Consider the following 26,733-nt stretch of genomic DNA (forward strand, 5'->3'; position numbering starts at 1 on the left):
TAAAGCTTTAGTCTCAGGCTTTTAGCATCACATGACTGTGCAGGTTTGTCATTTTTATACAACTTAAATTCCAAAAATGTTGGACTGTTGTGTTAAATGTAAGCAAAAACAGAATGCAATGATTTGCAAATCCTCCTTAGTGTGTTAGTGCCCATGGCATCATGGGTAACTGAGACATCTGTGAAAGCCCCATTTATGTAGGATTTGGAGCAACACATGCTGATATCTAGATGTCTTTTTCAGAGACGTCCCTGCTTATTTCAGCGAGACGATGCCAAGACACATTGTGGACCAGACTGACCTGCCTGCAGTCCAGACCTGTCTCCCACTGAAAATGTGTGGTGCATTATGAAGCACAAAATACGACTGTTGAGAACCTGAAGTCATATATCAAGCAAGAATGAGAAAGAATTTCACTTCAACGAGTGTCCTCAGTTCCCAAACACTGACTGAGTGTTGTTTATAGAAAAGCTGATGAATCAAAGTGGTAAATGTTATTTTTGGCAGCCATCAAATTCAGAATGAGTGTATATTTACAAAAAAAACATTGAATTTAATCAGTTTGAACATTAAATATCTTGCATTTGTATGATATTCAATTGCACAGAAGTGGTAAAGGATTTGCAAATGATTCCATTCTGTTTTCATTTACTTTTACACAGAGTCTTGACTTCTTTGGAACTGGTGTTGTCAAAATAAATGCGAAAGCATCTGTGCATGAAATGTGTTCAACAAACAAACTTGCCTCACTTTACCTGTAGAAGAATGTAGTCAGGCAGTAATAGTCTGGGTTTGACTGGGATTATTCAGGTTCTAAGATATCTGTGCCTGAGATTCCTACATCTAACACAACACAACACAATGAAGGTGTCAGCCCTGCTGTGTTTTCCACAAACACTGTCCTCATTCCTCTGGATGATACACAGCATGCTGCTTATTAGGACCTATAGACATCATGGGATGTTATCGTCATGTGTGCAGACTCTGGACATGAGGAGTCATTTTTGTATAAATAACTGAATTGTCAGTTTGTTTGGCCTTGCATTTTTTTACTCATACTACATCATTTCAGCCTGACACATCGTCAATATAACAGTTGATCAGGATGCCTCTTTCCTGCACCTCTGTCCTCTTGCGGTGAGTTATGCTTCTGCTTCAAGGATGAGATGAATAAATCCCAGGCGTGTCACAGCAGAGGAGCATAAATAACTCTCAAGAGAGGGGAAGGAGTCCACTTTTCAGAGAGGAACAGGAAGGAGCGAGCAGCAGAGGGAGGAGCTGAGGGTTTCAGAGGCAGTTTCATTTTCTCACCGCACACACAAACACTCTCACAGACCACATCTACCTGGGCTGAGACGGGAAGCTCTCGTCGAAATCAATTTACAGGTAAATAATCTTTATGTTTTTGATCACGTCTACCGTAAACTACTCTGCTCAGGGCTCTTCATGTGTCCTCTTGTCGGTGTCTCTGTGAGCAGCTCAGTCTGCTGCAGATTCAGCTTGTAATCAGGAGAACAAGAAGTCATTCCTCTACTGTGGGTCTTTACAACAAGCTTATGGTTTTTGCAGTGTTGCCCAAGAGAAACATTTCAAACAGAGTCCCACCCTGAGGTTAAACTCGGTGACATCTGACACAAAGACGAGTCCTTCCCTCCAGGGCAACAAAGACTGATAATTACCCGTCTCACGCTCTCTCACCAGCAGCTGCGGCTTTAAGGTGGAATTTACCTGCTCAGATGAAATGAATGAGCAGAGGGAGAGAAGGAAGATCAAACTTTATCAAATTAAATAAAGACAGTATTTACCTGCCAAAAAACAAAGAACAAAACAAGAAGTTAGTGCATGTTGGCATAGTGAGGCTTTAAAAGGAACTGCAGAGGAGTCAGTGATTTTTACAGAGCTTTTAACTGAGCAGCTTTCCTTACACACAGATTAATCAGCTGTTGCTTCATTTAACAAAGTCTTTGTACTGTATATTGTCTCCTGCTGCTGTTGTGTTTGTCATTTGTACGTCCTGGTTTTCATTGGCTTGGTCATGATCAGATCATCTTACTGGCTACTAAAATACAGATGAAAGGTTTGGATATTAATTCAAATTGTGCTCAGTACTCAGTAGATTACACAGTGTAATTCATACTTAAGTATGAGTAGAAGTACAGACATGAATATTTACTGATAAAAGTACAAATATTTAAAAAAAAAATCATTGCAGTAATCTGAGTATTTGTAACTAGTTACTTCCATCCTGGTGTTAACTATTCTCTGAAGAGCTTTTCCTGTCATCCTGGTTGCAGCCACAGTAACACACTCTTGTGTCCTCTTAAACGCGCTTTTGTTGAACTTCACCAGCAGTTTTTGGGTCAAACCTGCCCTCTTTAAAGCCCTGTGATAAAAAAAAGGCACAGCCGGGTTTCCCCTACTGACACAGAAGTCTTGGCGGTACAACTGAAATACTGGAATGAGTCATAAAATTACCGCGATATGTCATCAGAGAGGAAAACAAACATGTCAAGTTTAAATATTTGCCTCTGAAAATAGCAGATGCCGAGTGTTTGCTGAGTGAGTCTGTTCATGAATCGTAAGAAATCATTAATAATCTTGTAGAAGGTATAAGTGTTTACATTAGTGAAACTGAACAATATGTGACTGGAGTCTGGCAGGCAGCCACTGAACTCCAGCTCTGGAGAGGAAGGCGTGGAGGACACAACGCACCCTAAAACATGCATTTGAAAAACAAAGAGAGAGCAACACCTCTTGCCTGAAGTCATGACCCAGTTAGTCAAGATCATCCATAGTTGCAGGAACTACTGCAACTCACACCAAAACTATCTAGATGGATAGAAATATGTAGTTTTGATTTTGGGGTGAACTGTCCCTTTAAGATTTTTTTAAATTCCATCATAGGCTTTGGTTGTTTTTAGAGTGTTGTTAATAGTAAAGTGTGACAACATCACATACTAGAATTCAACTCTTGAATGAAAGGAAAAGGTTTTTATTTTTCAGTCTTTGAGGAAAAAATTTCCCTCCAGGGATGAACGAGGGTTTATCTTATCTTAAGACAAGTCTGAGCAAATACAAATATGCTTATTGTGGATCTTTTTGTTCTGCTGTAATAAGTGAGGCCTTGTAGCTATTTGCTTTTACTCCAGAGTTATTAAAGGTTTCTATTTTTTATTAGTTTTTCAGTTTTGTTTTCAGTTCAGTTCAGTTTCAGTGAGTGGGATTGTGAGTTTCAGTTTATTTTTTATTGTTTTAGTTCAGTTTTTATTAGTTTCAGCATCAGTTGTAGTTGCTTTTTATGTTAATATGGAAATATTTGTGAGGAACAAGAGTTAAGAAGTTCAGAATATGTATTACAATACAAACAATTGACTCATAGTCATGTGAAAAATCTCAGTCTCAATAAATAGATGCACTAAAGCCGACTCATGCTTATTGTGTTGACAAGGGCGTTTTATATATATTTCTATTTTAGTTTAGTTCTGTAAATACACAATATTGTTTCAGTTATTTTCCTTTTTTCTTTCATCTAGTTTTATTTGTTTTATTTCAGTCAACTTAAATTTTTTCACATCTTGTAGTTTTAATCAGCTATAATAACCTTGTTATAAACTTTGTAAGACAGCAGAATCAGTCTGATGACAAAACTCTGGTCTGACAGCAAAATGTCCATAATTTGATACAAAGATAATCTGCCTAAATCAACACTGGATTTTCTTTGACGTTGAGGTGTGTGGATGGGTTTTAAGGAAACAGTCAGCAGGTCTGTCTGGATGTGAGTGATGAGCTGTGACTCAGCGATACGTTACACCGTCCACATGAATTATTGACGGACGAATTGTCTCCTCACTCACCTGAAAGCTGAGCTCAGCGTCACAAGGCCTTCCTGATTGGATTTGGAGGGACGCCCTCGTGGGAAATCTTCTCTGCAGATAACTTCACGTAACATCGGCTCAGTTCACCTGAGTTAAGAAAATGTCACTTTAATTAAATTCATGTCAGTCCAGTTCAATACGGAGCCAGCTGCTGATAATTAAGCAGACCTGTTCTGTCATGAGAGCAGTTATTTTACATGTTTCATTACAAACTGCCGTGCTGCTATTCCAAAAAATCACTGGGAAATATTTTTGTATTGCCTGCGAAAATTACCAATTCAGTCTCGCTCTCAACGCGTCACATCCAGCAGCTTCGTTAGCATCCCTGTGCTTCAAGCTGTGACACTGTAGAGACCTCTCTAGTATAATTTCTGTAGGCGTTGACCAGGATGTTTTCCTAAACCTAAAAAGCCTGCCTTTAGATGTTGCATATGTTCTATTGATGACTTGAGTCCTGCACGTACAATTCAGACTCTTGTGGCAAAAATGAGTATTAAAACAACAAACACTTAGATAAATGATTATACAAATAAAAAATAAATAGATCATTTGCAGAAACAGGTGGAAGAAAGTTTTGGCTCCTGTTTTCACAGATGAAAAAAAAAACAGATTGATCCTGGCAAAACCTTTTGTTCCCCCACCTGCTCTTCAACCGTGTTGCCTTGCAGAGACAGATTGCACAAAGCAGTAGGTTGGGTTGCACAGCAGCCGAGGTCTCACAGTGAGGATTCACACTGGGATAAGGATAAATATTGCACAGAAAGGATTACACTGTGTAAATATACAGTATTACACAAGGTGAGGTGAGTGAGTGAGTAATGCAGCAGATCTAACAGTGCTACATTAAGTCATGGGATGAAGGAGCTGTGGTAGCACTCCCTCTTGCCCTGTGGGTGTAGTAGTCTGCTGCTGGACGAGCTGCTCAGGGCGTGGACAGTCTCGTGCAGGGGGCGAGAGGTGATCATCATAGATGTTAACATCCTCCTCTCACCCACCTCTTCGATGGCCTCTCAGGGCTTTCGTAGAACTCTATGTCACAGAGGAAGAAGATATACGGGGCTTTGATACATGCACGATACTTGTAAACCATAACCATAACCAGCCTTGTCCTTATAGTGGCACTGGGTGGAGGATAGCAAAAGGAAAGCAGAGAATTCCTTACTTTGCACTATCTGGTGGTATTATCAAGGAGAACACTGTGGTATAGAGCAATGCTTGCTGCTAAATCCAACTGAAGGATGCTGAGATGAAAGGACTGAAATAGCACAAATTTTTACCAGGAACAAAAACTACTTCAGAATAATTTGAAAGAAGTTATAATCACATGCAATGTCTATGCATAGCGACTTGATAAGATAGTGTTAAATTACAATTTTCACAGCTTCCTATGCAGCCAGACTTGCTCCATTGAGTTAAATCCAGTTCAGTTGGTTCAGTTTTTTTCAGTTTACTCTGGCTCACAGATCAGATTTCTTTCTCTCTTGTCTCTCCAGTCATGGACTTCGTAGATCCCATCCTGTCCATCGTCACACAGATCTACACCCTGGTGGAGAATGTGAAGGCCAATCGGAAGCGCTGCCGGCGTGTTTGTGACAGAGTCAGAGCCCTGGAGGAGCTGGTGAGGTCCATCAAACAGAGAGAGCAGATACAAAACTCTGCCGAAGTAGAGCAAGCTCTGAGGGAACTCTCCATCACCCTGATGTCAGCTCAGGAGCTCATCAAGAAATATACTTTGGCCAACTGGGTGGAGCGGATCCTGAACTCCAGCAGCCACGGAGACGAGTTCGCCAGCGTGAACGAACGTCTCAATGATGCCTTCCAGGTCCTGTCTGGAGCTCTGCAGGTGGAGCAGGGGAACATGCTACACAAGGTGTTTGAACTGACCTCCAGACAGACAGAAGACGAGGTGGACGGGAAGGCGGACGACACAGAGCTGAAGAAATGTGAGAGAAACTGATGTTGCTTTGGTAGAACAGGATATAAGATATGATAAGATAGAACTTTATTAATCCCAAAGCAAATTCTCCTGCAAGTATTTATTCTTTGACGGGTCAATAGAAGGACTGTGGGGCATAAATTCTGTCCAGAAAAAGTAAAATGTGTTTCAACATTTGTGTGTTTCAACCACTGACATACATAGAGTGTACAACATGACAGCTCCCTGAAAGTTAAGCCAAAACATTGCAATCGCCCCCTGGTGGCTGGCTGCAATATAGGTCATAAACTCCGCCCCCTTAATGTTAGCAGATGGGCCAAACTAAAAAATCAAATTACACGTCAATTAAATTTTTTCCCACAGATGGTCTCTGTGATTTTAGGTAGTTCTTATCACTCCGATGTTTGTTCAAGCATTCATTTTTGGCGGCACCCATATCTGGGATATTTTGGCTTAATTTTTGCACGGAGGGAGGAATTAGAGACGGGGCGTCCATCTTTATTTATGTCAACAGTTTCAACTAGAGGTTTCACAGCACTCTTCAAATGGTCAAATTGAATCAGAGCGGAGAGGCTGGTCAGTTTCATCAGTGTTTGTTTGTCCCTCAGTGCTCCTGGACTACATGAAGGAGCAGCAGGAGAAAACTGACGCCATGCTGAGACAGTTTGAAGAAGTCAAACTCAACGTGGAAAAAGTCGTGGACATCTGTGAGTAAACACTCATATGTCAGTATGATTCTGTGGGAAAACAACTTTTCAGACACACAAGCTTCTGCATCAGTGTTGTTACTGTAGAAGAAGCAAAGCAAGACTGATACTAATACAATTTATAGTATTTTTAATCCACTGGTATTTTTAGTGTCTGTTATTCTGTGAAGCATTAATAAATATAGAGTCGTGTTTAAAAAATGACTTTTCTCCCTCGAGCTCGCCCAGCTGCTGACTGCAGACACAGTGAGTCGGCTTGCTTCACTTTGCTCTGATTGGTTGTTTGACGTGTTTCTTTCCCTGGTTCATCACGCGTTTTCAGCTCGCTCTCACTCTGAAACCTGTTCACACCTCCTCTTTCCCCGTTTCCTTCACTTCAGCTGTCCTGTTCAGTGTTCAGGATGGAAACCTAAAACAATATAAAACACAAACATGCGTCACAAGTGGGCCGCGCTAACATAAGGTCCGACTGTGCTCAGGATATTGTATGTTTTTTACATTGTTCTTTTGTTTTGATAACGTCTTTTACATTGTTTTTCAAGTTATTGCATTATTGCATATTGCTTTTTTTGTTCTGTTGTTTTTTGTCTTGTTCCGTCTTATTCTTTGTTTTTAGTCCTGTTGCAGCTTTTTCATCTTTTTCATTGTCTCGTCCATTTAGGCTGAAATCAGTCTTGATTTTGGGAAGGCAGTGCACAATGATGCAATAAAAATAATGAAAAATTACACTAAAATACATTAAAACTGAAGTAACAAGCCTGGAATAGAAAGTACAGATATTTGTGTTAAAATTCAGGGAGTAAAGATTAAAAGTTGTCAGCAAAATATGTACAGATACCTGAAAATCTTAAGTACAGTAAAGTATTTGTGCTTATTTACGTCCCACTTGGAAAGAAGCAGCTTTAAAGGTCATAATAATTCAATGATGGTTCAAGACTTGTATCTGCTGCCCCCAGGTGGCCAAAAAAATCACCCCTTACTGGTTTAAAGGACATTTTAACAAGTCACATGGCAGGTATCAGATTAACTTGTGTCCATGTGTTTTTACAGTGGATAAGCCCAGCATCACTGATGAAGTCATCCGGATGATCCGACCAGACGAGCTGCAGTACGAACATCCCAAAAAGCCCTTCATGACGACGCCGACCTCAGAGGTCTACAGAGGAGAGTACCGCGGATTCTCGGTGGCCATCAAGAGATACATCGACTCTCTGAACACCAGCCCAAAGTCTGTACCGCATTTCAGGACAGTACTGAATTAAAATGCAGGAAAATAGGAAAATTGGAGAACAATGCTGTTATGATTTTACTTTTTACTTTTTCTTTACCATCATTATTCCTGCCTGTGCAAAGTTTAAACTCTGGATTTGTTACAACCAGAAGGTCCCACTATCTGATATGTTCCCACTCCCAGTTTGTTAAATTCTGCAGCCTGGCCGTACGTTTCAAATGATGAGGCACTTAGATTCAATAGTCAGTCTCCAAACCTTTTCCTCAATAAACACTGAGGATAATCTCCCGGCATGTGTTGCTTAAACTGGGGACAAACAATTTAGAGAGTTTAAAAAATATTAATCAAGATTTAGACTTGTGTACACTGCTCCTTTGTGACCGAGTGAAACTGTCCCATATTCATTGTCAAAACAAACACTGTCTCCATGTGTAGGGAAGTGCAGTCTGTTTTCAATAAGGAAGTTGAAACCATGAGGCGGTTTGAGTCGCCCAACATCCTGCGAATGTTCGGCATCTGTGTAAAGGACGAGGATGGTGAGTGACATAATATCAGGCACAGTGCACCTTTAAAGTGATGAGTCATGATGATGATGATGATGTGACCTTGTAACCGCCTGCAGGACCCAGCCCTCAGTTCCTCATCATCATGGAGTACTGTGAGAAGGGAAGTCTGCGGCAGGTTCTGGACTCTGACTGCAAGCTGTCCTGGACCAGGAAAGCTTGTATGTGTCTGGACGCAGCAAAAGGACTCTACAGGTCAGTCGACAGTAACTCTGTACAGTACGTCTGGCTCTTTGACGTGTAGGAGACATTATGAAACAGAGAACGCAGAAAATTATAAAGAAGTAAAATTCTGTTTTGCATCTAACATTTTGGATGTGAGTCATGGTAATGGGGTGTTACAGACACTTGTGTAAAACAAAGACTTGCAGGACTGTAATGATGATTATCGCTGTTGTCTCTTAGACTGCACCAGACAGAAATAAAATCCAAGGTTCATGGATGCATCAACAGCAGCAAGTTCCTTGTGGCTAAAGGCTACACAGTCAAGGTACGGAGGCCAGTGCACGTTGGGATTTAAGGGGCTGGTGAAAATGAATAGAGCCTTGACGTCATTGTTGTTTTTGTGTTCAGCTGGGAGGTTTTGAGTTGGCAAAAACTGAGACGTCGCTGAAGAAGTCAACGAAGGACAAAGAGATCAGGACGCTGTGCTACTCTCCTCCTCAGATGCTCAACGACATCAACCACAAGTACAGCAAAGAGTGTGAGATGTACAGGTCAGATACCAACCAACCAATTACTCTGCACAGCTGCTCAATACCCACAATGCATCATTTTTTAAAAATCATATCCATTTTCAGTTTATTAAAGATCTCTTCGTGATGGCTTATTACTATTAGCTTTTTATCAACAAATCACCAACAATGATCACCTTCTTACAGAGGAGGAATGTAACTGAGTACATCAAGTACTATATTTAAGTAGAAATTTGAGGTATGCATACTTTACTTGAATATTTTCTTATCATGTAACTCCACTACATCTCGGAAGGTAATATTGCAATTTTTACTTAACTACATTTGACAGCTTTAGTTTTGTTTTTTTTTTGTTTTTTTACATAAAACATGAGATTTTGTTATAAATTAAACTACCCAACAGTTTATACAAGTACACCTGAAAGAATTAGACAAGTAATCAGTAAGTTGATTGTAAGAAAATTTATCAGCAACAGTTTTGATAACTGTTTAAGTAATTTTTCATATCAAACATTTCATCATTCCAGCTTTCCTGTGAATGAATGTCAGTTGGTTAATGGAGAAAATAATCCATTGTGAAAATTATCATATGCTAAATAGTTCAAAATAAGATCCACATGAACCAACTGCAACAGAAAAATCCCGCTTTTACATTAATGCATGAGTCAGAATCATCTAATGACATCATATATAATATTTTTTTTGCTCTGAGTGCTTTTACTTTTAATACTTTTCACATTTTCATGTTTATACCTACATACTTTCACTTAAGTAGCATTTTCACTGCAGGACTTTTACTTGTAGTGAATATTTTTTCTTACAGTGTAGTATTACTACTTTTACTTAAAATCAGTTTTGCAGTTGTAAATGCTATTAAGTTGCTAATAAATTATTTTTGGTCCAGATGCTCTGCAGATGTTTTCCAAACGCCCAAACAGTTCATTAGTGGGTCTCCAGCAGGACAAAGTAAATGTCCTGCTGGAGGGGATTAAACACCAACCTGGCAACCCAGGTGTTCTTCTTATTAATGGTTTATGTAAAGCATTAGTAAATGATTTATTAATGACAACATTAAAATTATTAACATAGTTGTTTGCATTCTTATTGGTCATTGCAAATGTTTAACTACTGGACACATCACACATATTAAAGTTATATACTGGACTGTGATTGGTCCCAAACTAGTTGTGATGTCACAGAATCCTGCAGGTGCACCCAGGTGTTAAACTGAGGTTTAAGCGAAGATCAGAGAAACTTTCCCCCTTCAGCAGATGAATGTAAAAACAGTCCTCTAGTGTCAAACTCAGCACAGACACGGTTTTGACTGGAGGGCAACTTTAATAAAATAAAATAAAATAAAATAAAAACAGCACTCACTAACTTGTAAATGTTGTCTTTCAGCTTTGGAATCGTCCTGTGGGAAGTTGCAACCCGGAAGAAACCATTTGATGGTGAGTATCTGCAGAACACAGCGATCAACATCCAGTCAAACACACCGTTCTCAAGCTCTCAGCTGCTTTAGACTTCACAGGCAGCTGTGAAGTTTCCTCTTTGACAGACAACTAATAGAGAGACAGAGGTCTAATAGTTCCATGTTAGAGAATCGGGTTTTTTGCAAGAAATCTTGGTGTTCTGTTTGACAATTATTTATAATCACTACTATAGAAATCATTAATTTTTTAATTTGCTTGTTCATTCAGCTTTTATTTATGCAGCGTGGTCCAATGAGAGCAGTTCACTGTCTTTTGCATGTTACCTACCATGCAGGCAAACATTAAAACTCAGAAAACTGTTAATTAAGGTTAAGGATCATAAAACATCAATTTTACCTCACAGAACACAAGAGTTGCTGGTCTACCGCTGCTGATTGGTTAGATTGTTTGTGTTATTGTGTGACTTCAGTGGTTTAACGTGTTTTCTCAGATTTTACAAAGTCGCACAAACAACACAAACAAGCTAACAGATTGAGGCAGTGGTTGACCCGCAGCTCCCGTGTTCTAAATACATACTTAATACAGTTAAGGTAAACTACACGATGATTGGCTTCGACTTCTGTTCTTGATTTGTTATCGCTTTTCTTCCAGGTTGGTCGAGTCACGATATCTATCAGAAAGTGTGCAAAGAGAAATATCAGGAGCCGCTCCCTGATGACTGTCCTGAACATCTGGGAGATCTGATCAACACCTGTCGGGCCTATGACAGCTTCCAGAGACCATCAGCTGGAGGTAAATACAATCACTGTCACAGTCAAATATCACCCTCTGCTTTGACAAAATCATCAATTTCATCTCACAGAACGAGAAGCTGTTGATCTACCACTGCCTCGATTGGTTACTTTGTTTGTGTTATTATATGACTTCGGTGTTTTTTCAGGATTTTTTCAGATTTGCCAAAGTTGCGCAAACAAACTAACCATTCGAGGCAGTGGTAGACCAACAACTCCTGCCATCACTATACTGCTGCACTGCACTGCAGTCTTATCCTCTCTTTGCTGTTTCACTGAGCAATTAATCAAAACTTTTATCGAAATTGTAACATGGTCTACCAAACTGCAGGATGCACAATATTTGTCAAGGTGAAATATGTGTCAAAATGTCATTTTTAATCAAATATTGTGGTGCTGCAGAGGTGACAACGCATCATTCTCTAGATTTAAAAAAAAACAACAACAACTTAGTTTGGTACAGGTCCCTGAAAAAATTACACAACATAATGGTTTTAATGTGTTTTACAATGAAAATTAGAATAATAATGTAAAAATTATCCTTTCCTCTAATATCACAAATCATATTGCAGTTCATTCATTCGTTCATTCAACCTTTGTTTATTTCTCAGGGATACATTGAAGGATGGCCCACATTTTCAGTGATGCTGAGATTGCATTAGACAAACAGCATAAACAGAACTACAATAAAAACAAAACAGGAAAAAACAGAAAGATAATAAGAAATAAGACAGATAATGAGACCCCTAACCCTAACCCTAACAGATTATTCCTAGTTAAAGCATGTAATGCATGCATTTCAAGTTATCCAATCCTGAGAGCAGGTTTGATAAGATCCTGTCCTGAGGTGTAATAGTGAGGTAAAGTAAGTTGGTAATTTGTTTAGGAGTGCTCGCTTTATACATAAATAATTGCCAGTGTTGGTCCACAATTTTTTTTATAGAGTACAGTGATGGATACTGTAGGTATGATGTGATGAATCTAAGAGCAGAGTCGTAAACTGCATCCAGGGGCTCACAGGTGGTAACAGCAGCATCTCTGTAAATTATATCAAAATAAACTGTGACTGTATTTTTCTCTTCCACAGTGCTGGTGGATAAACTGCACAGCATGGTGGCACAGTTAGAGGAGTAGAACAACTCTTCATCCCTCTGCGTCTTCATCAGCAGGACTCTGATCATCCTCAGGAAGAGAAATAGAACTGTAAAGTCACAAAATGGAGAAACAGAAAAACTAGCTTATAATCCACAAGACAGTTTACAAAAAGCCATAAATTTGCATTTCAGTTTACTGTAACTTTTGGACAAGCATCGCATACTGTTGTTGTTTTAGAGCTGGTGGTCATTTCAGAGGAAACCAGAGAGCCCAAAGATGATAAAACTATATTTTACAGCACGTATCAATCTCAGAAACACAGGTCTTCACTACCCTGTTTAATGCTCTGCTCATTCATAAGCAGTTTAAAAAACTGCCACACACGCACAAACCTGAGACAAACACTAGCTCTGCAGACTGCTCTCACTCTCATGAAACTGAAAAGGCCTCCACCTGGTGGTATGACTCAATATTACAACAGATTCTCTGTTTTTTAAATGTCACAAAAAAAAAACAACTTTGTTTTTGAAAAGTCGGGTTTGTTTTTAAAGTTTGCTTTTATCTTTTAGCCTTTATGTTTACCACCATGACCACAAATTCTCTCTGTGAATAAAAGTGGTGTTTGATACAACATGAGTGCTCATGTATGACTCTTGATTTTATTTGTTTATTTGTTTTATTTATTTGATTTGTTAATTGTGAAAAATACAACTTGATTTTTTTAATTTTAATTAATTGTGTATATAACGTAGGAGAGGCAACATTGCAGTGACAGATCAAGCAGTTGATCAGGAGACTAATTGCCAACCATTTTTACAATTGATCAATCACACATTCATTCGTTTATAGACTTACAGACTGCACCACTGGGAGACATGGTTTCCACTTCAAGTTGAGGCAATCACATCAATAAAACAATTAAAATGTTGAAAGAATTAGAAAGAATTTACTATTATTATTGCATTCAAATTTAGTTAGAATGTCTTTAGGCATGATTATTATAGAATGTCTAATCTTGATGTAACCAAATTCCTCCATGTCACTCCATGTTTTATAATTATTTTTTATTTATAATGATAAAAAGACATACAAACTAGGAAGTCATTAATAGAAGCAGAGAGATTAAATATTAGTACCGCGGGCATGAAATTAAATCAACACATTAAAGAGGAAGCACAAATCAGTCGTCTTCATAGCTTTCTTACTTTTTGAATCTGGTATGTGGTTTTAATATACTGTTTCATTTCCTTTTCAGATACTATAGATTGAGGTTCAGAATGGCTAAATTTGGATTTGTGGATATGATATTTGTATGGAAGTCCATTTCTGTCACTGAAAGAAAAAATATCCCCATGGTAAGTCATAATTATGAGATAAAAAAGTAAAAATTATTAGTTAAAAAGTCATAATTATAGTTTAAAAAAAGAGATAAAAAGTCTAAATTTCTACTTAGAATTATGACTTTTTTAATCTCATAATTTTGACCTTTTAAATCACATAATTATAGCTTACTATTTTTTTTCAAGATTTTTTTAAATGTACATTTCTTTAGATTTCTTGTTAATGTTTCTGTGGAAACCAAACTGTGCATTCATCCAATACAAACAAAACACAGGGTCAATGTTATCAACCATACACCGGGTTATGATCCATCTCGTCAACATACGATCTTCGGCGGTGACGTCACGGCAGGATGGGGCAGGGCAGAGTGAACTGGCGCCGGGAGATTCGATCCCTGACCGCGGTCCTGACTGCATTATAACGCCTCTGAATGAACGGGAAGAAACCCGTACACTCAGCACAGCCACACCAGTTTGATTATCTTCTTTGGAGCCATGTTGTTACCGTGCGTGTTCTTTCAGACCGGGATTAACGGCTGTTAAACCTCCCCTTTCACACAGGTCAGGTAGGTGTCTGCCGCTTCTCACCGCGCTGCTGCTGCTAACAACCCGAGCAGAGCCACAGTCTGTTAGCTAACAAGCTAACCGCGCAAACGAGCCAGCCGAGCTGACTCGTTTCAGAAGTGTCTTTAGAGCAACAACACCGCAGTTAATATCAACACTAGCTACGTATGCACTGACTTTAATTAAAGCGTTATTCAACATATTAAGCGCACGTTGGAAGCCTCTCAACCTCTGTAATCCTAGCTAGTGTTAGCCCAAGCGTCCGTGGTTACCAGGAGATCACAGCAGAGATTCTGTTCTTCTTTTCTGTATTATTATACAATGTGTCTTACATGCTAACAATATGCTTGAATAACCACGTTCAATAAACTTTTAACTGAATACAAGCAGCCCCTGTTAGCTCTGTTTTTGCCTGGAGGCCTCGGAGGCCTCGATCTCTAGTTCAGGGCTTAGCCGAAGAACACACCCCCTAGCCCGGGAGCGCGATGTGAGGCATTAGTCATCAGAGAAAAACGATATATTAACGTTCATGAATTATAAAGGTAATGAGTTTTACAGCTGACAGCCAGAGACAGTCATACTTTGCAGGGAGAGTTGTCGCCGCTAATAACCTGCTGAATACTGTGCAAGTCAACGTTAGCTGGCTGGTGAGCAAAACGTGCAGGTTGTGTAACTTTTGACTTTGTGCAGCTGAGTGGGACTTCACTGTGAAAACACCTGTTAAAATATTTCAGAGCTGCGGCGACTGATTGAATTATCGATTATTAATTGATTAGAAAATTAACCATCATTATTTTTTTTTAACAAAAAGACTTAATAAGCTTCTTAAGTGTTTTTTTTCTTTCATCTTTTGACATTTTATGAGCCGAACAACTTATCAGTTTAGAGCGTCAACGATTAACCGATTATTGATCAGTTATATCTGCAGCTATTTGATAATAGATTAATCAGTTTGAGCATTTTTTAAAAGAAAAAAGTAAGTTCTCTGATTTCAGCTTCTTATGTGTGGAAATTTTGTGATTTATTTACTCCTCTATGACATTTAATTGAATATCTTTGGGTTGTGAGTTGCCCAATGACGACGTCATTTTAGGCTTAGACCAATTGACATTTTTCACCATTTTCTGACATTGTAAGACAAACAATTAATCGAGAGAATAATCAAGCGTAAATATATGCATTAGTTGCAACCCTGAATTGAGTTAATAAATAAAATGGTCAACAGATTAATTGATTATGAAAATAATCCTTAGTTGCAGCCATAAAGTATTTAAGTCATAACTTAAAGGTCACTTGACAGGTGACTTTGACAAAGTGTGTTAAAGGGAACATTTAGCACGTTACATGTGGCTGTCTAATCTGTGTTGATGCTAAATGTCGACAATGTAAGTAATAAATTCCTCAGTGCTGCTATATTGACTGAAAAAGTTGCGTTCTTTGCTGCAAACTCTTTTGTTGTTTCTGCATCCAGTGATGTCATTGGTGTTGAGGAAGAACTGCAGATTATTTGTTTATACCTGTGAAGGGATGTAATGTGCAATCTTGCTAACATGATGTGCTGGTAGATCATCGTCTTCAATATTAACCAGTCTAATCTGTGTTCTTTCCCACTGTGCTGTGCAGATGGAGGCCATGGAGGTGGACTCCCCTGTGGAGGTGCAGGGAGGAGGCAGCGGACAGCCCGTGGTCGCTGCTGCAGCCGAGGACACCAACGAACCACAGGTCATCTCAGACTATGGTAGCAGCACCGAGGTGGACGAGGATGATGATGATGATGACACTGAAGGAGGACAGACAGCAGCTCGTGTGCCGCCCAGACTTCCTGCCACCTGGGCGTTCAGTCAGAGAGCGGTTGGCGGCTCTTCAGTCACACCTTCAGCTGCTCAGGGGGCACCAATACGGAGGAGACTCAGGTACACAGAACTTAGGGCTAGGCGATAGGTAAAAATTTTCCAACTGGCCTCTGGTAGACAGTTTAGTGTAAACCTGTCTGTGTTTGTGCGTTGCTCCAGGCAGGGTCTCAGGGTGCACTACCCCAGCCAGACCGCAGCGCCCTCCAGAGGCTTTCCAGACTTCCTGCTCCGAGCGCCGGCTGCCAGCGTGGCTGAGCCGGACTCCGGCAGCACAACCGAGGTCAGCGAGTCTGACGAGGAAGAAGAGGAGGAAGGTGATGAAGAAGCCGCACCCGCTGCTGCCGAGCCTGTCGACCCCGTGCCGCCGGCAAGCCCTCGCCTCAACACCTCCAGCCAACACACACAGCCACAGGAAGCTGGTCCAACCAGTGAGTCTGAGCAGCATGTTGTCCACTCGTTTTTACAGACCAGTACAGAGTCTGTGTTGTGTTCTGAGAGTCCAGTGTGATTTTGTGTTTTTTTTTTTTTTTCCTGCCGTGTTCAGACTCCAGTTCAACTGCAGATGGCGAGAGGACAGATGCTCCAAATCAGGTCGTCCAGGTAATGTTCAGACCTTTTCTATCACGGTTATCGGGTCCAATCAGGCGTGTTTCCATCACTGCTGCTTGGAGCTGAAGCTGATAAACACCTGTGTCCAGTGGCTTTAGTGTGTTGGTGGCTGGTTGTTACCCATTAATCCGTTGTTGGAGGAGTGGAAGAATCAGTCAAAGAATCAGGGGGGAGCGGTGTCGGTCAGGAGCGGACATGTTGTGACTTTATTAATAGTCAGATGTTCCTGTCACGTCGCCATGTGGTGCAGGGGTTGTTTTCCATGAAGTTGTCACGTCCTTAGTCCAGATCTTTTCTGCTGATGAGAAGTTTGCAGATTGGAATCAGGAACAGGAAGCAATGGTCAGATTGCACAAGATGGGGGGACGGGTGAGTGTTGTAGACTCATTTGTGTACAACAAGTCCAGTCTTTTGTATTTCTTTGTTTTAACGGGATAGTTCAGATTATTTGAAGTGTGTTTGTATGAGGTACTTATCAATAGTCAGTGTAATATCTACAGTAGATGGCAGTCGACACGGTCCCAGTTTGGAGAAGCAGCAGGAGTATATTTAGAATATTTAGTAGAATATCAGACAGCCTTTTCTGACAGGCAGCCTTTTCTGACAGGCAGCTGCTGTTACACAAGTCAAATATCACTCTCTCCAAAACAACCAGACTTTGGTGTTTTAAAGAGTTGTTCCAGATGGACCAAAGTCTCTCAACATTTACAAAGGTCTGACATTTAGCAATAAAAATTCTGTGTCCAGGCTGTAGCTGCAACAGTCAGTCTATTAGTTAGAAAATTAGTTGGCAACTATTTTGATAATCAGTTAATGGTTTTAGTCAATTTGGTTTTTTTCAAGCAAAAAGGTCAGTGGTTTTAGCTTTTTAAATGTGAGGATTTGCTGCTTTTTTGTCATTTATGGCAGTGAACGAAGTGTGTTTGTGGTTTTGGACTGTTGGTTGGACAAAAGAAGCAATTTGAAGAAGTCATGAGCACACATGAGTTTATGATGAACATTTTTTGCATTTTTTCCCCCACATTCAATAAACAAATGATTAATCGGGGAAATAACTTGTAAATTTATTGATGATAAAAAAAATCATTTCAGTAATTCATTTAATTAATAATTTATTCATGTTATAAAATCCTGTTTGTGAAGCTTTAAACTTAAATATCTTGTCTGTACCTGTTGCAACATGACAGTCTGGATGCTAAAAAGCTAATGTTTCAGTCTTAGGCCAACCTCATTTTGCATATATAGTTTATGATGTTTTAGTGTCCCTGTAGATTGAGACTGTTTTCATGTCCCCTGCTAGCCGGTCCCCGTGGCCTCGGCCTCCGTTCAGCTGCCACCCGGCGAAGAGGGCGAAGGCGAAAACTGCACCATCTGCTTCGAGGCGTGGACGACGGCGGGCGAACACAGACTGTCGGCTCTGCGCTGCGGACACCTCTTCGGCTTCACCTGCATCCAGCGCTGGCTGAAAGCTCAGGGCCCGGCAGCTAAATGTCCACAGGTCAGTGCCGGTACTGTTTTTAACAGGAAGTTGCTTCAGTCCTTTTTTCTGAACCCTCACTGGTGTCATATCCTGCTTCTCTCACCTGGACTTTGATGGTGATGATGCGTTTCTGTCGTTTGTCTATAGTGCAACAAGAAAGCGAAGCGTTCAGACATCGTTCTGCTGTACGCTCCGAAACTGAGAGCGCTCGACAACTCCGAGCAGGAGAGCTTAAAGAAGTGAGTGATGTTTTTCTTTACGGCTGACATCTGTCATCACTTTCTTGTTCTTTCACTACAGAATTTTTTATAATTAGATGCTAAAATCAGAACAGCACCCCACCCATTTCTCCACTGGCAGATTTGAAAAATTCTCTCTTAAAAAGAAAAGCTAATATGATGTACAGAATGTGAGCATATTACGAGCGGATTGGTGGAAAACACACTCCAGGGTTATTAGAAGTATTCATATTACTAAGTTAAGTAAGTAAGTCACTATTCAAGAATATTTTTTATTGTCCCAAAGATAACTGATCTGTCTTATTTCTTCTAAAATACTGACACAACTTGACCTTCTCTTATGGTGCAGATTAAGTGATTACCATGTTAGTAATGTCATTGGTGAACTTAAAAAAAAAAAAAACATTTTAACTGTGTGTGTGTGTGTGTGTGTGTGTGTGTGTGTGTGTGTGTGTGTGTGTGTGTGTGTGTGTGTGTGTAGGTCTCTGGAGCAGGAACAGTCTCTGAGGAGGAAGGCTGAACTGGAATCGGCTCAGTACAAACTAAAACTGCAGGTCGTCACCAACAAGTATGGACAAGCACAACAGGAGCTGCAGGTATCAGTGATGACTTCTTTTCTTATTTCCTGAAACACTGAAATTGATTTAGGTTTGATTATTTTTCTGTTTGAACTTAAAGGGAATCTGACCATGATCTTTCTTGTTAGTACTTACCAAAATGTGTCCAACATTGAGCATTATCACTTGCTTAATTTAGGTTTTTTTGCACCATATTTTCATTTGAAATTTGCAATAGTATTCATAATATTAATAGAGTCCTGAGTGTGACAGTGGAATTAATTCTTTGCGTATAAAATATTACGAATTATGAGACAGATAATTGCAGTAAGTCAATTAGAGAACTGAATGACAGAAAGTCAAATTTGAAAGATTATTTGAGATTTTAGTTTTACAAATTTTTTCATCCATTTACTTATTTATATTAGGTATTTATTTTATAGACAACATAGTCAGAAGAATCATGTTTTGACACTTAAAAAAATAAGAATCCATAGTCTAGAAATGGCTGTAATTTGACATTGTTTTGTCTCCTGGAGTCGTTTGTTGAATAAGGAAACTAAAAATGAGAAAAAAGAGAGAAAAGCATGTTTTGTGTATTCATTATGAATGATCGATTGTTAGTGTTTTCAGCTATCGGTTAAAGAACAAGCACAAAATTTGCAACCCCAGTAAAAAGGCTTTCACTGTTTGTTTTTTGTTGTTTAACTCTATCATGTTCCTTTTCAGAGATTCCTAGTTGACTGATTAAAATGTAACCTCTTTTATCCCTCCTCTCCTCTCCTTGCTGTCTGTGCAGGAGCTGAGGGCTCTGATGGCCCAGGCTGGTAGAAGCTCTGCTCCCTCCTCTTCCTCCTCGTCCTCCTCCACGCCATCGACCTCGCTTCTCCTCGGTCTGTCTCAGCGGGCGGGCGGCTCCAGGACGGCCCAGTACAGTTTCTCCAAGGCGGTGCTGGTGTCTCAGGCCGGTGGCTCCAGGGTTTTATCCTACTGTGAACCTCTGAGCTGCCTGCTGGCCTCGCAGCCGTCCCCCCACTCCACGCTGGTGCCTGGTGAGACGTTCCTTCTTCTTCCTTTAGCGGCCTGCAGATGGCAGTATTGTTTAGTTCATCTGTCAGTCCCGCACTTTTTTCCAGAGCAGCACATCTAGATAGACTGTTATGAAAACTAAGGCATGGTCAAGGGCTGCTCCAAATAGCTGGAAGCTTTGTTGAATTCTAAATCAATATTGTTCAATATTGTTGTTTTTTTTTCAATTTTTTCATGTCTATTTATTCTGTGTGTTGGTAGAGGTAGATTCCAGTGGTGGTTGTGAAGGATTGTTTTTGACTTGTGTGATCCAGACATTTCCAATAATTACAGAGTGCTGTCCACAAGTTTATTGCAAAAGGTTTATTATCTAATGAACTATTCTGTGTTTTCTCTGTGTTTGATAACATGAAGAAAACCAGGAAATTTATTAGGCTTATTCTTTCTCCTCAGAGAATGAACCCTTACGGCCTTTGCTGTAGTTCCATTTTAAGGACATATTTTAAATTCTGAGAAACACCAGCTATAGAAAGATGGGAAAAATCAGATGATGGTGCGATCCCGTCTTGTATTGTCAACCAGCTCTGACTTGACTCAGGGTCTCACTGGTTACCTCTCTGTCTCCTCCTCCAGGCTGTGGGGTGAAGAAGGTGAGCATCGTCAACATGAAGGCGAGTCAGTATGTTCCCATCCACAGTAAACAGATCCGAGGTCTGTCCTTCAACAGGCAGAATGACAGTCTGCTGCTGTCCGCTGCTCTGGACAACACCATTAAACTGACCAGGTACACACACACACATACACACACACACACACACACACAACCGTAGTGTTTTCTTCTGTGTTTTTTAAATGATCATAGAGAAACTCTAAAATCTCCATATTCACACAGATGATATGATGAGAATGAATGAATATTATCATGTGATTAATGGACTGTGTGTGTGTGTGTGTGTGTGTGTGTGTGTGTGTGTGTGTGTGTGTGTGTGTGTGTGTGTGTGTGTGTGTGTGTGTGTGTGGCAGTCTGCTCACCAACACAGTGGTTCAGACTTATAATACAGGTAAACCCGTATGGAGCTGCTGCTGGTGTTTGGACAATAGTAACTACGTCTATGCAGGTCTGAGCAATGGGTCTGTGCTCGTCTACGACACCAGAGACACCAGCACACACATCCAGGAGCTGCAGCCGCTTCGCTCCAGGTACGCACACACAGACATGCACACATTAAAACACGAGGCAGACTTTTTTGACAGTAATAGTTAAACACCGCTTGTTTTTCCTAGGAAGCTATCCTTTACTGAGCTTGTAATGATTCCAGGTGTCCGGTGGCGTCTCTGTGCTACGTCCCGCGAGCGGCGTCCAGCTCGTTCCCCTGCGGCGGGCTGATCGCCGGCTCTCTGGAGGGTGGGTGTTTTTGGGAGCAGGTCAACGAGACCACGTACAGACCGCATGTCCTGCCGCTGGAGAACGCCGGCTGCACCGACATCCAGGTGGAGACGGAGAGCCGACACTGCCTGGTCACCTACAGGCCAGGTGAGACCTCGATCCCACTGACCCTAACCCTACACCGGCGTACACAATGCCAGAACTTAACACAGGATGATCTTCTTAACAAAAAGCAACATGTTCACCTTGTGCACTGAATTGTGTCTTTCTGAAAACTCATTTAAAAAAACATTTATACACTCAGAAAATATAAAACCGCCCTCAAGCAGAGATGATTGTGACACTGCTGATGAGAAAGGAAATTGTTTAAATCAGAGAGAGTTTCACAAGCTGATGCTTCAGCTCAAGAATCACTTCAGCAGGGGACAAACGTACTGGTTGCAAAAAGGAGTCTGATTGTTAATGGGTCTATGAGAAGATTTGTCTACTTCTCACTTGATTTTTTACCTCAACAAACATTTTGTTTGTTCATGTTTATTTTGTAAATTATGGTCCCATTTAGAGTAAATTGGACTATGCTTTAGGGCGGTGCCACCATAGCGTGTCCTTGAGTTCTCCGTCAGATCTGGGTACAACAACTCTCTCCAGCTCCACCCTCTCTTTCAAATATGGTCACTTTTGGCTCTGAAAAACCAAGATGGCAATACTAGTGTGCATCTAAGCGCAGTCAGTAGTTACACTAATTTAATTTATCTGAACGTGGAGGCCAGTTGTGTCATGAAGCATCCCGTCTCTCCCACAGGACGCTCCAACCCGTCTCTGCGCTGCGTCCTCATGTCTCTGAACCGGACGCCCCAGCAGGACTCGAGCCAGCTGCCCATCTGCTCCTGCTCTCCGGTGCAGACGTTCAGCGCCGGCTCGTCCTGCAAACTGCTCACCAAGAACGCCGTTTTCAAGAGCCCAGATGGAGACGGGACCCTGGTCTGCGCCGGAGACGAGGCCTCCAACTCTACAATGGTCAGTCCTGTTTGTGTTTGTGTGAGAGGACAGATCAGGAGCGGTCAGGACAGTTTAGAAGGTCAACAATGAACTGTGTCATTTAGATGCATTCCTGATGAAAAAATGAAGAAATGGAGTTGCGTATACTTTGATCTTAAGATGTCATAACATTTTAACACTTTGATATGTTCACATCAATCCCTGAGGTTGAGTGCGTTTGGGGTGGTGGATGGGTTAGCATTACACAAGCCAACTTAAAAGAGAGAAGCACAGCAAACAGTCACTCAGAACAGCTTTTTTTTCGTGTAACAGGAGCCTAATTAACAAATTAGGCAGACAGCTTCTGTGCTCCAGCTGCAGGATGAGCATCACTGAGCGCAGCGCGATCCTGACGTTTGTGCTGCTGTAAAGCAGAAAAATAGTGACTACATTTCAGCGAAGCCAACAGGAAGGAGAGCACTGGACTACGTGCCTCTTGTATTTTACTTCCTTTTAGTTTTTTTTAAGTGGTTAGTTGCTAGTTAGTGGATGTAGGCTACTGAAAGCAAAATTAACCTAAACTGACATCCTTAATCAACAGAATGTAGCTTTTGTTATATTTTCTTTTAGTTTATTTTATTCCTTTTGTTTTCTTTTCCTTTTTTGATGTTTGCTTATTAAAGTGTATTTATATATATTCCTCAAACTTTTTTTTTTTTTTTTACATTAAACAGTGTTATGGTATTTTATTTTGTCATTTTAGAGAGACCATTCTTCCAAATTGCTCTCCTTAATGCAAAGTCTTTCATTTTTGATGGGAGTTATTTAAAAGAAGAGCCAACAAACACTGGATTTTTGAGGCTGATAATATTAGAAAATATGCTAAGCTATAGCTGTGGTAGGCTGATATTGGGCAATATATACATTTAAAAGGTTTTTTTTCTTTCAGAGACCATGAAGTTATCTAAAGATTTCTTTCAATTAATTTCAATTTGATTATTTGTGTTTCTTTTTCATTTGAAAGAGACTAAAGTTGCCTAATTATTTCTCATCATCGTCTTCCTCCACTTCTGTCTCATCTTCCATTTTCATCTGAACTCTTTCATCTCCCTCCTCCTCCTCCTCCTCCTCCTCCTCCTCCTCCTCCTCCTCCTCCTCAGGTGTGGGACGCAGGCAGCGGCTCTCTGCTGCAGAAGCTCCCGGCCGACCTCCCAGTGTTGGACATCAGTCCGTTCTCTGTGAACAGCGAGCACTTCCTGGCCTCGCTCACGGAGAAGATGCTGAAGATCTACAGGTGGGAGTGAAGGAGACGGGGAAACTGGAGAATAAAAAAACCTCTCTCACACACAGTCCCAGAGAACGAGGAGACGATGCAGTGTGTGTGTGTGTGTGTGTGTGTGTGTGTGTGTGTGTGTGTGTGTGTGTGTGTGTGTGTGTGTGTGTGTGTGTGTGTGTGTGTGTGTGTGTGTGGACCTGTGGAAAATCAAATGCTGCTGAACTTTTTATGTACATTTAGACACGCAAAAAAAACGGATTACTGGGAGCGATCGACCTGAGGAAACAGTTCAAATCTACTGTTATCATTTCTAGTTTTTTTTAAACTTCATTTAGTGACCTTTGTCCTGCAGAGGAAGCTAAATGAAACCCGAGTCTGACTGAGAAATGAATCTGTGTAACCAGGTTCTGCTGCTCCCAGTAATAAGATGTTTACATGAGTGAAGGGGCCAAATTATTAACGTATTCGTGAACCCGCTCGTCATCTGGTCGGTCTGTCCGCTGGAGTCCTGACGTGTTCACGTCGTCCAATCAGCTGCTAACTGTTGCTGAAGTTCGATGGAGTCAACAGAAGGTGGTCTTCTGTCCTGTTGGTAATTTCAACTTTCTACGCTTTTTCAACCTGACTGAGACTTAAAATGGCCTTGATGACCACAAATTTTCAGTATTTACCCCCAGAACAACCCCACATTCCTTCCATTTTCACCTCAGTTTATTTATCTGATTAAGTTCTTTTAAACTTCGCTCCCCTCTGAACCCAAACATTAAGTGCCAAAAGACTCTACTGTCGTTGTACATTTTACTTTACTTGTTTTCTTTCTAAAGGAAGTTGTAAATATGTATATTTGCTACCAACTGTTTGTGTACGACTTCAAAGTTAATAAAAATTATGACTTATTTTTACTTAATGTCATGGACTGTTTTTGGAGGGATCTTGTGAGGTTGTGTGTACAATAGTGTAGTGTACAATCAGCAACAGTAAAACAGTTCAAGGAATATAAGTCATAATTCTTGTGATAAGAGACAAAATATCCTGTAGAAACTACGACAGAAACTACAAGGAACTTTAAGATTTAGTTGAGTTTGGAGGCCCATGTGGACAAAACTGGTAGTGTTTCAACTGTAATCACCACAAAATATAACATCAAAAATAAAATTATCTGCAGAAAAATCTTCCTCTACTTCCTTTTAACGACTACTCACCGTGACTGTGTGTGAAAAAGTGAACACAGGCTCTTTTCATCTAATTTCAAGGAGAATCAGACTCGGTAGCAGACGTAAAGGATATATAAATAGAAATAACTAATCTTCTCTTTGGTCTCACTTGTGTAGGTCATATAGAGGCATCAGTGTTAAACTGAGACTGTTTCATAACCAGTTGAAAACTCGAAACTTGTAACGTAGTTTTCTTTAAACTAAAGGGTCATGCACAAAAAAAAAACGATCTCAAAATGAGAAGAGATGTTTTAACCATATCTACATACTAATTAATTTCTGTCTTCAGTCTCTGGGCAGATTCACGCTTACAACATTTACATACAACATCATATATACATGCACTAACAATTATACAGACAAATCTCCAAGCTCACGTTCATCCAGTACGACTGTAAAATTACAATTCATGTCAGTTCAAAGTCTGAATCGTGGTCAAACAATGTGTTGACATTGCACCATGGGAAAATAAGAAAAGTGCAGGTTTCAAGCTCAGCTGGGAGGATATTCCATTGTTTGAGGGCTGTAAACAAAAAACCAGATTGTGCAGCGGCAGTTTACCACAGAGGGATGTTTTAAAGGTGCAGGAAGCGACTCTGGAGAGGGACAGTTTGCCGTCGAGTCTCATTTTTGTCAAATACTGATGGTCTGGGAATGAAACTCGGTTATTCACCATCTGACCGACCTGTGATTGGCCAGAGTCGCTCATCATGCCGACAATTTGAAAGGTCTTATTATGTTCTTAGTTTTATGGTGCATCATTCAATAAATACCCCTTTTCAAAATGTGTTAATTTCTAAATTCATTGTAATTAAACACAGTTAAAGTCAGTCATTATTGTGGTGGCACAATAAAGCTGAGAATGGATCAGGGTATATATCAGAGTATTGCACAGCTGAAGTATTCTTGCACAACTTTGTCGCACTGTGGAGTTTTCGCACAAAGTTATTGCGGGTTATTATTGCTCAGTTGAAGATATGAAGTATAAACAAATATAAATAAAAAATAAATTGTGGGTTTTAATGCACTGAGCACCAAACAGCTAAGAGAACTTCAGAGTGGACAGAACGTCTGCAGATTCATGTGACAAAGAAGTGTCACGTAAATCAATTTTAATGCTATATTACACTGTGTCCTCATCAGTTATTATGGGATGCTTCAACCTAGAAACATGCAAATTTCTTCAACTAGGTGCTGCTTTCACTGCATGCTCGTAAATTCCTACTTTACAGTCAAGTAGATGAATGTCAAATGTACTGTTCTTATGGGCTCATGACTGATGCTGCAATTATTAATTGATTAGTTGTGAACTATTAAATTATTGTATTTTGATAATTGATTAATTGTTTTGAGTCATTGTTAGAGAAAATGTCCAAATTCTCTGATTTCAGCTCATTGAATGTGGATATTTTCTGGTTTCTTTATTCCTTTATGACATTAAAATTAATATTTTTGGCTGGTGGACAAAACGAGACATTTGAGGACGTCATCTTAGGCTTTGGATCACACACAGATTTTATGGACCAAACAACTAATCGATTGATTGAGTAAATGATCAATAATGTCTACAAGATCGACTTTTTAAAAAATTATTAATTATTATAACAAAATGTTTTGATAAAGAATTAAAATAGAAAAAATATATAATGAATTTATTCATATTTCAAATTGATTAAATGTCTTTTTTTAAAGTTATTTTTCTTACATTTTGGAGAGCATGGTTTGCCTTTCTGTTTCTATTTTAGATCTGTGTTTGAGTGAAAACAGCAACCAGACAGCGTTCCTCCTCAAGTCAGTGTTGATGGTTTTTTTTGTTTGAGTGAAAGTATTTTCTAAAGATCCAAACAAACACTGGCTCATCTGCTTTCACTCTTGTGCAAA

General features: G+C 40.1%; 2 protein-coding genes across 2 annotated transcripts; both read left to right on the top strand.

Moving 5' to 3' along the window:
• Nucleotides 1-1,212: 1,212 nt before the first annotated feature.
• On the top strand, nt 1,213-12,959 carry LOC146317071 (mixed lineage kinase domain-like protein). The gene is made up of 11 exons (XM_084733738.1): nt 1,213-1,386; nt 5,369-5,818; nt 6,420-6,518; nt 7,569-7,746; nt 8,185-8,285; nt 8,372-8,507; nt 8,718-8,802; nt 8,886-9,028; nt 10,409-10,458; nt 11,092-11,232; nt 12,319-12,959. The coding sequence occupies exons 2-11, from the start codon at nt 5,371-5,373 to the stop codon at nt 12,363-12,365; spliced, it is 1,428 nt and encodes a 475-aa protein (XP_084589864.1). The 5' UTR covers nt 1,213-1,386; nt 5,369-5,370; the 3' UTR covers nt 12,366-12,959.
• Nucleotides 12,960-13,885: 926 nt separating this feature from the next.
• On the top strand, nt 13,886-23,792 carry rfwd3 (ring finger and WD repeat domain 3). Its single transcript, XM_084733638.1, has 13 exons — nt 13,886-14,232; nt 15,854-16,143; nt 16,243-16,511; nt 16,628-16,683; nt 17,993-18,190; nt 18,320-18,411; nt 18,893-19,007; nt 19,768-20,020; nt 20,631-20,781; nt 21,021-21,197; nt 21,317-21,531; nt 22,187-22,401; nt 23,523-23,792. The coding sequence occupies exons 2-13, from the start codon at nt 15,854-15,856 to the stop codon at nt 23,664-23,666; spliced, it is 2,175 nt and encodes a 724-aa protein (XP_084589764.1). The 5' UTR covers nt 13,886-14,232; the 3' UTR covers nt 23,667-23,792.
• The last annotated feature ends 2,941 nt before the right edge of the window (nt 23,793-26,733 follow it).

The sequence above is a fragment of the Lutjanus erythropterus genome, chromosome 13 (assembly GCF_056507025.1).
Source record: "Lutjanus erythropterus isolate fLutEry1 chromosome 13, fLutEry1.hap2, whole genome shotgun sequence".
Lineage (NCBI taxonomy): Eukaryota > Metazoa > Chordata > Actinopteri > Lutjaniformes > Lutjanidae > Lutjanus > Lutjanus erythropterus.